General features: G+C 46.8%; 1 protein-coding gene across 2 annotated transcripts in view; it reads left to right on the top strand.

The window, feature by feature from the left end:
- The window catches only part of NCKAP1L (NCK associated protein 1 like), a 46665-nt gene extending 33516 nt beyond the window's left edge, over positions 1 to 13149 (top strand). For both annotated transcript variants that reach the window (XM_043446910.1, XM_043446911.1), the window contains exons 27-31: positions 3533 to 3626; positions 4511 to 4627; positions 4946 to 5055; positions 6960 to 7049; positions 11700 to 13149. In XM_043446910.1, the coding sequence (XP_043302845.1) occupies positions 3533 to 3626; positions 4511 to 4627; positions 4946 to 5055; positions 6960 to 7049; positions 11700 to 11831 (543 nt within the window). In that variant the 3' untranslated portion in view covers positions 11832 to 13149. The remainder of the gene's footprint in view (positions 1 to 3532; positions 3627 to 4510; positions 4628 to 4945; positions 5056 to 6959; positions 7050 to 11699) is intronic.
- Positions 13150 to 17449: the final 4300 nt, after the last annotated feature.

The raw sequence follows: 17449 nt of genomic DNA on the forward strand, positions 1-17449 counted from the left end.
TCGGTTAGCACCCCATTTAAACATCCGTTTCCCCTCCCCCTCCTCACGTCAGCTTGCCTTTTGAATCACCTGAAGCAAACAAGTATGTTTTGCAGGAAATACAGCTGCACAGTGCATGGGGCAGGGTACTTCTCTTATAACTGACTTCATTAATGGAGGGAAGTCTCTGAGAAGAGGATATTGGTTAACAGGAAGATGTTCAGTCGCTCAGTCGTGTCTGACTCTTTGCAACCCCATGGGAAGTAGTTAGATGCTAAGAGAAAAAACAGCTTCCCTTACCTTGAGGTCAGAAGAATCGTGAAAATTTCCCCTCTCTCTGCCTGAAATCAGATGAGGGCCAAGTGGTCATGGGCCATGAGGGGTGATTTTTCACTGGATGGCTGCTCCTTCAGGCCCTGGCTTGGATTTCACTGTGGGCTCCGGGTGTCTGGCAGCTGTTGATGTTGGGGAGGAATGCTCTGGTCTGTTAGGAGTGTGTCTAGCTGGTATCTTCCTGGCAGCTTTGAGCTTTAGGCTCTGCCTGCCTGTGAGGATAAGCAGGTGTGTGGAGATGGGGCTGGCCTGTCCATCAGAGATTCTGTTACCACCTCCGAGGGGCGAGAAGATGAGAAGAAGGTTAAAAGGTGAAGAAGTTTCCTTCAACCATCACCTTCTTCCTCCAGAAAACCACAGATTATGGACCAAATCCCCGATCTCCTAGGTCACGGTTGCCACTAGCAGGGTTATTTAGTTAGTAGGGAATTTAAACAGGGTGGAGCAGAATGCTGAGGTTTACCTTCTGTGTCTAGCATGGTAGGCGGTGTGTGTTTACTGTTGTATCTGTGGGGTTCTTTGCATAAGATACTCTACTTAGTTGTCTACTATTAAAACAGTTATCCTTGTTCTCTCAGAACATTTTGAAGTCTTTTTTCTTAACCTCAAAAGTCCAAGTACTTTTGTGGGTGTGGGTGTTTGTAGCTACATCTTGGGAATCTGATTCTAAGTACAGTGAGGGATACAGGAGTCAATCGATAGACATTAACTAAATGCCTTCTATGTGCTTAGCATTGTGTTCAAACCTAGAGAGGATGAAAGAAATGCAGAGCTCCTGGCTTTGAGGGAAAGGAAGCAGAGAGAAAGGGACAAGGTTTATTAGTCTCTCAGTGATTCTGTGAGTCACTAGGGTAATAAAGTGAAAGTCGCTCAGTCATGTCTGACCCTTTGTGACCCCATGGACTATACAGTTCATGGAATTCTTCAGGCCAGAATACTGGAGTGGGTAGGCTTTTCCTTCTTGATTCCCAACCCGGAATCAAACCCAAGTCTCCCGCATGAGGTCAGAAGAATCGTGGATTCTTTACCAGATTCTTTACCAGCCGAACCACCAGGGAAGCCCAATTAGGGGCAGATGTGTTATATGTAAAAAGTGAAAGTGAAGGTCAGTCGTGTCCGACTGTGATCTAATGGACTGTAGCCTGTCAGGCTCCTCTGTCCATGGAATTCTCCAGGCAAGAATACTGGAGTGGGTAGCCTATCCCTTCTCCAGGGAATCTTCCCGACCCAGGAATTGAACCCAGGTCTCCTGCATTGCAGGCAGATTCTTTACCAGCTGAGCTACCAGGGAAGCCCTTTTACATATGTGATCTAATTTAATCTTCACAGCAACTCTGTAAGGTGAGTATTTTTATTCCAGTTTTACAGGTGAGAAAATGGAGGCTCCGAGAGGTTAAGTAACTTTTAGCCAAGGTCACGCAATTAGTAAGTGGTGGTGCTAGGATTTGAACCCAGATCCTCTCACTCCAGGCCTTTCTCTCCCCTCTTTATGAGTTTAAAAACATATTGTAATCTTGTTGGTGAGATAAGCCATACATCTTTCCTCCAATCTGAAAAGATAACCGATGATACTAGGTGCTGCCTGTGATCAGTGCCGAGTAAGTGGTGCCAAGTTAAGGAGGGAAAGATGAGCATGAGCTGCAGTCAACAGGAGGGCTCTACAGTGAATGTGAGACTCAAGGTAGGCCTCAAGGATGGGTGTCAGTTGGATGTAAGCAGAAGAGAAGTAAATAGGAAAAACTTGTCTTTTTCCCTTCCTATTACAGAAAAACCCAGTTCTCCCCTACTGTGTGATTCTCTCTTGAGAGTCTCCTTTACTCTCACATAGAACACTTCACTTCTGACACTTCTGGTCACCAAGTGTTTGGAGGATGTCCCCACACCAACTCCTGTGACACCAGCTGGATGTCCTGCAGCTTAACTCAGTTCTGACACTCTCAACCTGGAGTTGGTGTCAGATCACACATGTTTAGAGCTCTCTTCCACAAGTCTGCACCTACCACCACCCCCTATTCAGAAGCCAGTTGCAAACCTGTGCTTCTGACCAACTGGCTATAGGTGAGAGGTTCCAATATCTACCTCCTTAGGTTCCATTAATTTGCTAGAGTGGTTCACAGAACTCAGGGAAACACATTGACCAGTTTATTAAAGGATATGATAAAGGATATAGAAGAACAGCCATATGGACTTCCCAGTGGCTCAGAGGTAAAGAATCTGCCTGCGATACAGGAGACCCGGGTTTGATCCCTGGGTTGGAGAGATCCCCTGGAGAAGGGAATGACCACCCACTCCAGTATTCTTGCCTGGAGAATTCCATGGACTGAGGAGATATGGTGGGCTACAGTGTATAGTGTCCCAAAGAGTCGGACATGACTGAGCGCCTAACACTCACTTCTACCTTCAGACCAGCCATATGGAAAGATACACAGGGCGAGACCTGTGAGGGTCCTGATGACATAAGCTTCTGACTCTGGATTTGGGCTGAACATCTTCCTGGTCCGTGGATGTGTTCCCAACCTGGAAGCTCTCTGAACCCCACACTGTTGGGATTTTATGGAGGCTTCCTCACATAGGCATGATTAACTCCATTTCTAGGCCCTCTCCTCTCTCTGCAGAAGTGGGTGGGTGTGGGGGGGTGGCGTGGAGCTGAAAATTCCCAGCTTCTAATCAAGGCTTGGTCTCTCTGGTGACCAGCCTCTATCTAGGAGCTGGCCAGGAGCCCAACCAGAGTTGCTGCATAGGAACAAAAAATGCTCCTACTGTTTTTATCACTTAGGGAATTATAAGGGTTTTAGGAGCCCTGTGTCAGGAACCAGGGGCAGAGACCGATATATTTCCTATGGTCTCTCAAGGAGAAAGGACACTCCAGGAGAGGGACACACAGGAACCAGAGTATGAAAAGAAGAAAGTAAGTTGTAGCTTAGAGACGGTGAATACATCACTCTGGCTGCATTGCCTGTAGAAAGTGTTTGAGGAAATAAAGTTGGAAAAGTAAATTTGTGCTGTGGAGAATCTGAAGGCCTGGCTAAAGCCTTGGGCTTTTTTTTTTTTTTTTCTTTTCCCTACAGGTTAGGGAGATCTATGAAAGGAATACCTAGAAAAGATGATAGTACACCAAAAGTTTAAAATCTGTGATCCAGGGGTCTTAACCACCTGTAGCTTCTGCCAAGTACTTCTCTCCAGGGAATACTCTCCAGAATGTTGTTTTCTTCTCCACCAGGTGACCCTGAGCATCTTTGAGCTGGCATCCGCTGCGGGGGTGGACTGTGACATTGATCCAGCCCTGGTGGCTGCCATTGCCAATCTGAAAACTGGTACGACTGGGGAACAGGGGCGACGGAAGGCCTGGGCCCTGTTTTGGGGTGGGAAAATGTCAGTGTCAAAGAAGTCTTTATTTGGGACTGTGAATTCAGAGTGTAGAAACTGGGAGCTAAGGAAAGACTTAAAGCACAGTCCCTAATCCCCAGAAAATACTTCCACAGGCAATTTCGATTTCTAGTCAGGTTCCAACCAGTTGATCTGTCAATCAGCTGAAAAGTATTAAGCGAGTCTGGTACTCAGCAAGTGCTCAAAGGAACTTACAATCTGGTTGGGGAAATAAGATTAATGCAGATGAAACAGCAAGGGAACCAGACATGATTTCATGCTTAGTTATGTGGTATATAGTGTCCCAGTTCCCCAGAATGATCTTACTTTCTCCCCTCCTCTCTAATCACCTTGACACCATTCACTTCTTCCCCTGGTCTCACACTTGTCTCTTATATTTCCATTACACTTTTCCTCTGATTAGCACATTCATACTTGCACACACTCTGAATAGGATGAAACCAGGGGGTTGGTATGAAGCCTTTTTGAATTGCCAGACTGGCTCTCCCTCTTCTCTCTCGGTTTTGATGAGAATCTTTCCTCTCCTTCCTGCCTCTCCACTCTGTCAGGCAGCTGACAGAGTGCCCTCAGCCTGCGTGTCAGCTGAGCCCTTTGCCAAAAGCTCTGCTCAGTCACCAGTGGAAGCCTCCGGGACTCAGGCCTCTCACTAGCAGCAGTAATGACTTGCCTATAACGCTCTACAAAGTCTTCTCACAGATATTTTCTCATGTGACCCTCCTAGGAATTCTGTGAAGTAGAGCTCCTGTGGAAGTAGAGCTCCTGTGGAAGAGAGCTCCTGTTTACTGACCTTACTCTCTTTTCCTTTTCCCAGATTTGTCATCCCCTGAGGAAGAATATAAGGTGGCCTGCCTGCTCTTGATCTTCCTGGCTGTTTCCCTCCCCCTCCTTGCCATGGATGCTGCCTCCTTCTACAGCATTGAGAAGGATGGTAAGTAAGGAGGAGGTTTAGGCTAGTGTCCTGGGGTCAGGAGGTGAGACTGAGCCATCTATCTGGAAAATACACACTTCTGACTCAGATGCAAAGTTCTGTTTCAGAAAGCTCTTGAGAATGAAAAATCTGTAAAATTAAATTCAGGTGAAATTTCATCAGACTATCTATCTTTCTCCTAATCCTCGAATGGCTCCTAGTCCTTTGGTGTCACATAGGGCTGGCCCAGACTGAAAAAATGGGAATTCACCAGTTGGGGTCACCTGGTGTGGTTCAATTTCCTTTCCTCTCTCTCCCCCTCTGTCGATAATAATCTAGGTTACAGCAACAATATTCACTGCTTGACCAAAGCCATCATCCAGGTATCTGCTGCCCTCTTCACAGTCTACAACAAGAACATTGAAACTCACCTCAAGGAATTTCTCGTGGTGAGTGGGTCTAGGTTATAAGGAATGGACGATTGTGAAGTCTGGTGGCAAGTGGTTTGACTTAAATCCATAGACAGTTATTATTGAGCAGGCCTCGGAGTCTAACCTCCCATCTTATTTATTAAGTAGTGAGAGACGGCTTTGTGAAAGGCAGGGTCTAAATTCCCCAACAGCTGGTATTTCAGCCTCTGCCCAATACTTGAAAGGAGTACTGGACTAAGAGTTAGCAAATCTGAGTTTAGTTTTGGACCTGCCACTGAGAAGTTGTGTGGTCTCTGAAAAGCCAAACTTTTGAGGCCACAGTTTTCCTACTTATTAAATAGAGATATTAAACCAAATCCGTGATGTACTTCTTTGGTGTGCATTACAATATCCTGAGGAGTTTGTTAAAATATAGACTCTTGAGACACTGAGTTTTATCATCTATGAGGTTCCTTTCAACTCTAATACTGATAAAAAGTCAAACTTTTTTCAAATTACCAGACTTCATTGTGAATCAGAATCACGTGGAGAATTTCTGATTCGGTAGGTTAATGGTGGGGTTGGAAAATCTTGCATTTCCAGCAAGTTCCTGGGTAATGTTGGTCCTGGGATCTTACTTTGAGAGTCCCCTGGTCTAGATTTCTAGGGATTGGAACTCACAGTCAGGAAGCTGATTTTACTGTAGGTTATGTTCAATTTGTTTGAAAGAAGTTGTTAAAAATATTTTTTAGCTGAAGTTTGACTCCCTGCAACTCTCACTATTGATCTAAGCTTTGCCTCTGGAAAAACACAGAATAAGTAATCTCTTTCCATTGTTCAAAGAGGTCCCAGAGCTTTCCATTCTAAATCCTCCATGGAGGAATCCATACTCTTTGATACGTGGTCCAATGCCCACTGACTGCTTGAGCATTCTCAGCAATAAGGAGCTTATTCTTTTTTTTAAAAAAAAATTCATTTGTTTTTAATTGGAGGATAATTACAATATTGTGTTGGTTTCTGACATACATCAACATGAATTAGCCATAGATGTACATATGTCCCCTCCCACCTGAACCTCCCTCTCACCTCCCACTTCCTCCCATCCCTCTAGATTTTAACAGAATACCAGTTTGAAGGGAGCTTATTCTTTTGCAAAGCATAGTCTGATTTAAAAAACTAGAGCCTCATCTGTCTCCTTTTAGGAGGAAACAGTAGATCATATTCTCTAGGGAATCACACCCTGGTCCCAAGAAGTACATGTCAGGAACTTGGAAGCTTAGTGAGAGGGTCTCTCTTTCAACTGGGACAGCAGACCAGACAGAATGAGCTTCGAGCATCTGAGATATACAGAGGATTCACACCAGACCTCTAAGATGGGGTGAGAAGGGAGTCACCCCCCTACTGCCTCTTTTACCCTCTCTGTTTGCTAAACACAGGTAACCTGGGTCTGGGATGCAATTAGTCACATTTCTTTTTTTCTCTTTGATCTACTGGGGACCTGAAGGTGAATGGAGAGGACAGCCATTTGGGAGTTGACAGAAGGAGAATACCAAAAGCACTGTGTCTGAGTCAGAGGCCCAGCTCTGTCTCTAGTCGGGTGGGGAGTCAGCTGTAAACAGTCTGATGACAGTGGTGTCTGGAGGCCGCCTCGGGAAAGAGATTAATCTCCTGGCATACAGTATTACCTGCCTCTGTTGCAGTTTCTTTCTTCGCCTCTTACTACCTCTCCTCCAGCATCCTTGGCAACCGCCTGTTTGTCTGCACTGGCTAGTTTGGAGGCAGTGTGTGTCTCTGAAGCCTGGGGGATTCACCGCTTTCCCACCCTGAGCCTCCTAGCACTTCTTAACTAACCTCCTTGATCTGCTCGTGACTTCCTGTAGCCTGAGGCTGTCCTACTCTGACCTTCATAAAAATCTGCTTCCTTACAAATTTTTCCCTTACAGGTGGCTTCTGTCAGTCTCCTGCAGCTGGGCCAAGAGACTGACAAGCTTAAAACCAGAAACCGGGAGTCCATTTCTCTGCTCATGCGCTTGGTATGTATCTGTTCTAAGTTGGTCTAGAGGAAGGGCCAGAGGGAGGATCCTCTATAGGGTCTTTGGCTCCCTACCGTGGTTATCACCCGAAAACATTAACTAAGAGCTTAATTCTGCCGAAGGGGTCTAATCCTCACATTCTGGTTAACATTCTAGACTTGTTCTGTCATCCCAAGGTAGCATCTTTGAGGATTTCTCTGCAGGGCAGTGTCTTCCCTGCCCCTAGCTGACTGGGCCCCTTTCCCTGCGGTGTTCTTGAGTCTGATATGGTGGCACAGCTCACCCCCACCATGGGGATGAGCTCATGGATGGCGATGTCCCTCATCCATAACTACCTGTCCAGTGCATCTTTGATTTTACTTGGCCACTTCCTACTGCTGTATTTCTTGTCCTTAAGAGAACCATGAAGAAGGTTCAACTGGGGGAGTTCAGCTGTGGGAGGAGGAGGGGAGCCCAGAAGAGGGAAGGGATTTTTAGCTGAAAAGCTGTAAGGCAGGGAACTGGGTGGGACACGAATCAGGCAGCTCCTGCTATCTCTTCTGTTTCCTAAGCTCTGGCCTTTCCCCTTCTTTGGTAGAAAGTTCTGGGAACTCTGACTCAGTTAACTTTTAAAAAATCTTTTACTCTTGATCCTGTTTCCCTCTTCAACGTGGTTACTCACTCTTGTTCTAAGGTTTGATTCCCCAGGTTAGCTCTGTACTTAAAGGCGGGCAGGAGGGGCTCCTGCTCTGGGCCCTGGGTTTGAGTGACCCTTCCTCTGGCCTGTGGGGAGAGGACGGGCCCACCTGGAGCCTACGCCCCACCTCAGAGCCCCCACTGAAGACTTCTCGGGCCTCAGAATTCTTTCCTGAGCAGCTCCAGCCCACATGTAGAGCTTGTACTGTACTTCCTCGAGTCCATCCTACTGAGGCAGACTGTGCTCTAGAGCCCATGGAATATATGGCTGGAGTTTAGGTGTGCAGACAGGAAGATTATGTGTGTCTACAAACCCCCGAAACTGGGGTGGGAGGAGAAGGGGTGCCAGGCTGGAGGCTGATTCCCTCCCTTCTCCCTGTTCTGGTACAGAACTCTGAGGGGTCTAACAATTCTTAATTCACACCTGTCTTCCATGAAACTGTAAACGTACACTCAGCCCTCCATATCCACAGGTTCTCAGCTATGGATTCAACCAACCATGGATTGAAACTGTTTTAAAAAACATTCCAGAAAGTTCCATAGAGCAAAACTTCAAATTGCCCACACTAGCAACTATTTACATAGCCTTTATATGATAACTGTTTACATAACATTTATGTTGTATTAGGTATTATAAGTAATCTAGAGATGATTTAAAGAATATGGGAGGATATCCTAGGTTATATGCAGGTACTATGCCTTTTGGGCTTGCATGGTGGCTCAGATGGTAAAGCATCTGCCTGCAATGCGGGAGACCCAGGTTCAATCCCTGGGTGAGGAAGATCCCCTCAAGAAGGAAATGGCAACCCACTCCAGTACTCTTGCCTAAAAAATTCCATGGACAGAGGAACCTGGTGGGCTACAGTCCATGGGGTCACAAAGAGTAGGACACGACTGAGTGACTTCACACTCACACTCACACTCACTATGCCTTTTTATAAAAGTAACTTGGGCATCTACAGATTCTGGTCTCTCCCCTGAATTGGTTCCACAGGCGGTCTGGGAACTAATCCCCTGCCAGTGCCCATGGATATTGAGGGATGAATACATGTTGCAAATATTGCAAGAAAGAATATAATATTTTATCATGTGGTATATGGGCTTCCATTTGCACTCTTGGCCAGGCCCACAAGTATTAGGGGTGGGCATGCCTGGGACTCCCTCTGGGTCTCCTTCTTTAAGTACACAAGCACTGAGTGCTATCTGTGTCTCAGCTTCTCTAGCTCGAAAAGGCCTAGGTTGGGCTGATTAAGGGTCATGATGAGGAAGAGAAGAGAATGGACCTGAGGCTGTGGGGGTGTGGTGAGGAGGTGAGAGGGCAGAGGAGGCCAAGGAGGGCCAAAGGAAGGCGACAGAGCACAGTCTTCAGAGCAGCGTGACCTCTGTGTGTGTGCACGCTAAACCGCTTCAGTCCTGTCTGACTCTCTGCGACCCCATGGACTATAGCCTGCCAGGCTCCTCTGTCCATGGAATTCTCCAGGCAAGGATACTGGAGTGGGTTGCCATGCCCTCCTCCAGGGGATCGTCCCCACCCAGGGATAGAACCCAAGTCTCCTGTGGCTCCTGCAATTGCAGGCGGATTCTTTACTGCTGAGCCACCTGGGAAGCCCAACATGACCTGGGGCAAGTTAATTAACCTTTCTGAGACTCTGATTCTTTAGCCTTAAAAGTGGGCAGTTATCCTTATGATGGGCTTCCCTGATAGCTCAGGGATTCTTGGTAAAGAATACACCTGCAATGCAGGAGACCCTGGTTGATTCCTGGGTCAGGAAGATCTGCTGGAGAAGGGATAGGCTACCCACTTCAGTATTCTTGGGCTTCCCTTGTGGCTCAGCTGGTAAAAAAGTCTGCCTGCAATGTGGGAGACCTGGGTTCGATCCCTGGGTTGGGAAGATCCCCTGGAGAAGGGAAAGGCTATCCACTCCAGCATTCTGACCTGGAGAATTCTGTGGACTGTATAGTCCATGGGGTCACAAAGAGTCGGACATGACTGAGTGACTTTCACTTTCACATCCTTATGCTAGAGGGGTGAGGGTTCATGAGACAGTTTATATAAAAGTGCCTAGTACATAATAGATGCTAAACAAATGTTGCCCCTCTCTGCTGCTCAGTTTAGTTTCTTGATGATTTAGGCATGCCTGTTCCATTTCCTTGGATGGTTTCCACCTCTGTGAGGTTGGAGGTGATTCTGTACAGCTGCTTAGCCCTGCCTCCTCCCTCTGCTTTGCATTTCCCCCTCCCCCCCAAGTGTGGCAAGGTGTCTGCCCCTTGTGGCATCACAGGCCTGCAGAGTGGCTGGAACAGCCCTAAGACCAGGCACTTTTTGTAGGAGGGAAGAGACAGAGGGACTAGCTGCTGCAAAGCAATTTAAATGCAAATGTTTCCACAGAGAAATTGGAAATGACTGAAGGGAAGGAGCTGTGTTCTGCGTAAAGAGGCTATTCATGTAGCCCCAAATCCTGTTCAGGCACTTCTTTCCCTGGGGTCTGTCTTGGCTGTCAAGCCTGGGCAGTGCCCACCCCCACTATTGTCAGACTTCCTGGTGTGGGTTTCACGGGGGAAGGAATGACTCTCTCATAGGCTCATGGAATCCTAGGTGTCAGAAACAGATCAGATGCTGACGGTTAGTCCAGTCCTCACTGTTCCTAGGCGAGGAAACCGAGGAGAGGGAGGGAAAGATAACATCCAAGGTCTCCCCCAAAATACATGGGCAGATTTGGGACTAGGACCCGTTTCTTGGCTTTCACTCCTGAGCTGTTTCCACTGCTGTGAATTTCCTCCAGTTGGGAGCCCTGTGATTTTCTGTGCTTAACAGAGCAGAGAATAGAAGTCTTGGGCCAGTGGATCCTTCTTGAAGCCATCACTCATTTCCCCATACCCGAGGGTCATATTCTGGAAAAGAGATCTTATCTCTTTACTGGCTTAAGGTTTTGAAAATCTTGCTTAGCAAGAAATTCTTTCTGCCATCCAACCTGAGATCACAGCTACAGTTTTACGGGCGGATTTTCTCTCCTCCAGCCTGTGGTGTCCGCTCTTCTGAGGCTGTTGTGTGGATTGTGTGTGCATGGTTTGAGTATTGCAGCACCTTACAAATTTTAAAAATTGAAAGGACTTCAGAGATAGAAAAACGTTACAATGGAGATGGTAGATCTCTTTCCTGAGTGAATTTTCAGGACTTGAAACCCCAGACATATTTGGGAAGGCCCATCTGTGTGAACTGCCAGAGGATATGGGACACTTCTCTCCAGAGTGTTTTTTAGTCCCACAGCCTCTTGGGCGAGGAGAGTATGGAAGGAAAGACACCCCGCTCCTTCTTCAGGGAAGGAAACCCTCCGGTCCAAGGCTAGGCTGTACGGCTCTACGATAATATCCCCCTGCCCCCTACCCTCCGTCTTACCCAGGCATCTTGATCTATCTTTCTGCTTGGCTGTGGGGGCTGCAGGGATTTCCACAGCACACAGGCCTTCTAATTAAACTAATTAATCATGCCTGCTCCTTTATACAGCATCCATACTGTTCCCCAAGCACTGTACTAAGGGAGGGAGGAGACTAAACCGTGTGGGTTCTGGGGCTCCTCTTGCTTGGCCTGCAGTGGTAATTGTTTTTTTCTCCGCAGAGCTTTGTCATTAGCACATTTATGCATTCTTACCTGCATCTGTGCTGCCCACTCACATCTCATTTAGCACCCAGAATGAGAGAGAACGGAGTTTTTCTGCCCTAGAGAAGTGGTTCTTTCCTGCCTTCTGCTTCTGAGCCCTGCATATAACCCTGAGGAGGGGTACAGGGGTCATTATAATGGAGCTGAAGAGAACATTGCTTTCTGAGAGTGAAACGAAGTGAGAAGTGCCTTGGTACCCCATTTACTTGCAACGCTAAGGGCCTCAGAGGGCCCAGGGAACCAGATGAAGAGGGACAGGGTGTCACAGTGGATGCTCCACCTGGGGTCCTCATCTCCCTTGGCCCTTTCTTTTCCAGGTGGTGGAGGAGTCCTCTTTCCTGACCCTGGACATGCTGGAGTCCTGTTTCCCCTACGTGCTGCTTCGAAATGCTTATCGGGAGGTCTCCCGGGCCTTCCACCTGAACCGAGTGTCGGCCAGTACCCACTGAAAGGCCTTTGGACCTACCTAAACCCGTGCTGCACTGGAAGCTGTGGCTATTTCTCAGAGGGTGGGAATGAGGTGGGGTCACTAGGGAGAAGATCAGCCAGAACTGGTGAAGAGCGAGATGGAGAAACAGCCCAGGGCTGAAAAACCATAGAGAATTGGGGCCAACTGGGGCAGGGGGTGGAGGACTTTTTTCATGGAAAGGAGTTATGGTGTTGGGGCCAGGTGTATGAATTTTTACAATGAAAAAAAAATGTGACCCTCAAGTATGTTTTCTATCTTCTGGGGACTAGAGCTTGAGCTCTGACTGGCGTGGGTCTCTCCGACCTTCATCACTATTCTAGGATAATGCTGGCGGGCAGAGATGATCAATCATCATATTAAACCATAATGAGCTTATAACCCTCCCACTGGAGCTGCTATTGTCTCCTGCACATTCATTAGGACGATTATCTCCTCTCTCCCTTTTCCAAATGTGTTCAGCAAGCATTCAGCCCGCTCCTACTGCACTGCCAAGTCGTAGCAGAGGAACCCCTTTTTTCCTTTGTGGGGGCTCTTTTAGGAGTCATGGGTCTGTTTGTCTGCCTCCAACTGTCCAGCCTGCAGGGGCAATGAGGAAGTGCTCTTGGGATCCCGATTTTCACTGCCCCAACTCTCCCCCCACCTCACCTGCCCTACCACACCTTGTAGGTAACGAGTAAGTTCTCACATCTCTAACTCAAACCCCTCCTTCTTTTCCTTGACATCGCCACAAACCAGAGCAGAGGGTCAGTCCAGAGTAATTCTAGGACAACTAATTGGTCCAGTGTCACGTGAGTTTCCATCACATACCATTTGGGGGTATTCTCCCTCCTAACTGGAGGGACTAACTTAACCCAAATCCCCTTGTCATCCTGGGTACAGCTGTTGCTCCAGGCAGGGATTTCTCTTCTGGATCTTAAATTTCACAGACCTCATTAGGTTACAGGGCCCTGAGAGTGGGTATACTTGAGGGAGTACAAGCTGTTTCAACCTAGCCCTTTCCTGCACTAATTAGAATTTCAAGTGTCACAAAGCCCCAGGCGTTTAAGATAGCACTAAACTAGGTTTAGTTAACTCCCTGGCAGGAAACAGTGGCCCCCTGCATCCATCACTTTTATGTCAGGCAGGACTGGAGGACAGATCATAGATGTCACAGGTCTGGAGTGGTTGGAATGGGCAAATAAAAGTAACTAATTGATTAATTAGGGTCATGTCTATACTTCCAGGATAAAAGGGAAGCAATTTTTGGTTTTCAGCAAATCCATCCGGAGTTCATTAAAGCTATTTGTTAGCTGTTTTTAGATATGTGTGTGTTTGATCTTTATTTCTTGAGACCCAGGCTTAGTCAATCCTTATTAAACTTGGCACCCATAATTAATACACAAGTTTTTCTTAGCAACAATTGTCTACTCTTTAGGATAGAAGCATCGGAGGGTCCTGTGCCATGCATCAGCTAATTGTCCTTCTGCGCTATGGAAAAAATGTTAGGTTCTAAGGAGTGATCGGGGGTCAGGCCTCCTGAGACTGAGGGAAGTGTTGATGAAGAAGAGAAAGCTCAGAAGTATCTGAGCAGCTCCCCTTGCACTCACTTATATCTCTGCTGGGATCCTCTGTTTGAGGAGCCAAGAGATCCCTTTTCCGTATGCATGAGGAATGCTTAAGAGGAACGTCCCAGAGGACAGCAAGACAAGTTGCTGCAGGGGAATAGAGAGTAGACATATAATACCTTTTTTTAAATTACAGTTTTTATTGAGAAATAATATTGGGTGATCCTGTGTACCTTTCCCAGTTTTCCTCAAAGACAGCATCTTTCTAAACTGTCCTATGCCACTGTAACCAGGACTTCTTTTTTTTCATGTTTATATATATTTTTTAATCACAAGTTGCCAACAGCACTTTATCAACCCCAATCTCCACATTTATCCCCTGTCCCTATTGCCAGGATATTGACATTGGTATAATTCATTGATCTTGTTTAGATTTCTCCAGTTCTACTTATACTCATTTCACTGTGTTTTTACTTATACTCATTTCACTGTGTGTATTTAGGTCTATACAGCTTTATCATGTGTAGGTTCAGGCATCTGCCACCATGGTCAGGATATAGGACGGTTTTATCACTACAGGGCCTTCTTCATATTGTTCCACTCTGTCCCACCCACAATCCCCTTTCCCTTCCCTAGCCCTTGGCAACACAAATCTGTTCTTTTATAAAATTTTGTCATGTGACATAATGTCTTTTCATAAACATGTCATTACACACACACACTTCTCTATCACATATAATTTTTCAAAGTGCTCTCACAACCTTAAGACAATTGTGCAGGGTAACCAGGGAAGGCTTTCCTAATTCAGGCCAGAAAGCAGATTCAGAGATGTTAAATGACTTAATGAAGGTCACATGCTTATCAGTACATTCGGAACTAGGACTCAAAGATGACATTCAGCCCTGGACGTTTGCTACCTGCCCCGACTGCCTCTTCATCGGGAAGACTTAGTTGTTAGAATCCAGAGACCCTAGAGTAAGAAAAATAGAAGAGGGTGAGGATGTGCGGCCTTGACCACCTTAACAAAAGGTGACTGTCTAGAGGTGAAGGACGGCTCAGTTAACAGGACCCATTGGCATTTTAGGCAGTTTCCTTCCTCAGCCAGGAGGGTCTTTGACCTCTTACAGTCTGGGATGCAGTCCATGATGAACTGCTTTCTATGCTCAGATCCCCAGCTCACTTTAGGCCTAAAAGGAACTGCGGAATGAATATCAAGAAGAAATTCTGACCCTGATTGTTTTGTCTCGCAGGCACAGAGTAGGTTCTAGCCTCAGCATTTTCATTAGTGCAGTGTTTTCATTAAAAACTCCATTAACTTGTTTGCAGCAATGAGACAGAATTAGCCCTCCCACCAGACCTGGGGGTGAGATGCTTGCAGGGGAGCCCCTGTTCCTCTGGGCAGTAGAGACAGTGTTTCCCTCACCACGCTGTTCAGTCGGGTGAGTGGGTGAGGGTAGCCTTCATGTGCAGGGGGTGGGGGTGGGGGGACATCCCTGGACCTGGCCAAGGGGAAACTCACCCTTTGGCACTTGGCCACGGAGGAAAAGAACACATGTGGTTTAAGCATGTACACTCAGGGGGGAAGGAGGCCCCCGCTAGGGACAAGAGTTCCGGAACCTTAGATTCTCTTGCCTAGATCTGTTCTCTTCCAACAAAGTTTGAGAAGAAGCTGGCACGTGGTTGAAGTCACTCACATGGTTGGGGGAACAGTGTTCTTCCAGTCTTCCGCCCCACAGGGCCTCCTGCTCCTCCTAAGTACCTGTCATCAAAGGAGACGAAGATGAGTCCCCCCTCGGCCCCCACACCTCAGTTGTCAAGTCCTCTCCCTCCCACCTGAATAGGAAAAAGGAGCAGCAGGCCAGGGTGCAGGTTGAGGAAGTCAGAAGTTAACTTGAGCTGAGTTTGCAGCTCTGGAGAGATTGAGGAGCAGGCTTTTCTCTTGTCACTTTGGAGGGAGTGGATTGTGAGGCCGCCCCTTTAAATAGCATTCCTGTAGGAGGCAGATCACATCCAGCCTTCACCCGCTGCCAAAGCATCTGGGTTTTTTTTTTTTTTTTGGTCTCTATCAAACTCAGAGATTGTAGGAAGGGGTTGTGGGGTTAGGGGAGTGAGGAGGAAGGGTCTCCAAGAGGCAGGGGCAATTTGGAAGCTGAAGAGAGAGGGCTGAGGTTGGGAGAAGCCTGGGAAAGCTGGGGGTGGGGAACAAGGGGAAAGACAAGGAGAGAAGAATGGTGGTCTTTTGAGACAATAAATGGAACAGACATATCCTGTTCTTACCTCTCTAGGGGTAGAGCAAGGCAGAAATGAGACTGGATTAAAACAAGACGGATGAGCTTGAGATGAAAAGCCAGGACTGGTGATTAAAAAAAGCAACACAGAATGGAAAAGGGTTAGGAGACTTGGCCCTGGCTTTGTTACTTACTCTCTGTGCGTAGGTGATCAGTCTCTTAATCTCTGTGGGACCACATAACTTTTCTAGACTTAGTTTTCCCACTTTAAGAAAATTATTTATTTTATTTCTGCGCTGGGTCTTCGTCGCTGTGTGTGGACCCTTCTCTAGTTGCTGCAAGCTAGGGCTACTTGCTAGTTGTGGTGCACGAGTTTCTCATCACGGTGGCTTCTCTTGTTGTGGAGCACAGGCTCTAAATGAATGGGCTTCAGCAGTTGTGGCACGTGGCCTTAGTTGTCAGGAGGCATGTGGAATCTTTCTGGATCAGGGATCAGACCTATGGCCCCTTCATCGTCAGGTGGGTTCTTAACCACTTGACCACCAGGGAAGTTCTTTCCCATTTGTTAAATAAATGGGATTAGACTAGATGGACTCTAAAGTATCTTTCATGAACTCTGTGTGTGTGTGTGTGTGTGTGTGTGTATGAGTTTTCATTTTCTTAAAATGGGCTAGAAGTTGGGGGCCTGGGAAGGCAGGGGTGAAATATGTCACTGTGTTGACAAGAAACATTAAGGGGAAAAAAGAAGAAACATGGAGAGATCCCTCTCTTAATGGAAGCCTCTTTCCCACCTCTTCTGGTTGAAACATCTGCCCAATTTGGGAAGCTCCTTAGCTCTAACCCTAATTTCCTACTTAGAGCTCTTTAGCTCTAATTTTATTTCACAATTCTTTTTCAACCCATTCTTTCTCAGTTGATAAGAAGGTGATTGCCCTCAAATTTTGAGGACCGAATTGTGAAGGAATCTGGTTCACATCTCAGAGGCACGCATGTCTTGGCTAGGACAGTTCCACTGGTCAGCACAGGAAATGGTGTGTGCTAAAGTTATATGGACAGAGCGGCTGAAGTCCAGTGTTCTCTCTGATTTTGTCTCCATCTCTGGCTTGCTGTCACCTTCAGCCTCTGTACTTCCTTGAAGCTGATTCAGCTGATACTTCTCTGTCCTGTCAGATCTGAAGGCCTGACCTAACTTAACTGCCTAAAAGGCAATCCTTCTATGTTGAGAATCTTCACCCTGTCAGTTTACTTCTGTTCCTTTCTCTTCAATTGCTTGGGAAGGAGGGAGTTGCCACTTGATATGGAGTCCACACCTTCTCCTCATCACTCATCCTTCCAGCCTCCAGAGTTCTTGAAATTAAAACTCACATTCTTTAATTAGTTAGCGGGTCATGGATTAGTTAGTGAATACACATCCACTTTCGATTCACAGAAGATTTCCACCAATGCCAAAGTAGGTGGCCATTAAGGAGGAGACTTTAAAGGAATCCTAACTTCCTGCCAGAGTCCTAGGTAGGACTTACTTTGATGGAAGAGGCTTTGCCCTGCTACAGGTCTTTAGTTCAGATTCCAGAGCATTCATTCTACAGATGTTTTAAGCAGCTAATTTTTTTGTGTTGGGCCTTTAGCCATTGGATTTCTTTCAGAGAAGACAGAATAAGAGGAAAGGGGTTGAGATGCAGGGGTTGAGATGAGACAGGAATGATTTCCTGGCCCTTATGGAGTTACCTATAATTAAGTCAAGACAGGGTGCTTCCTGCTCTGGTCGGATTCTCTCTGGAAAGCGTTAGGCTTCGGAGAAACTCCCACCTGCCTGAGGCCCCAGAGGG

Source organism: Cervus canadensis, chromosome 25 (genome assembly GCF_019320065.1).
Source record: "Cervus canadensis isolate Bull #8, Minnesota chromosome 25, ASM1932006v1, whole genome shotgun sequence".
NCBI classification, from domain to species: domain Eukaryota; kingdom Metazoa; phylum Chordata; class Mammalia; order Artiodactyla; family Cervidae; genus Cervus; species Cervus canadensis.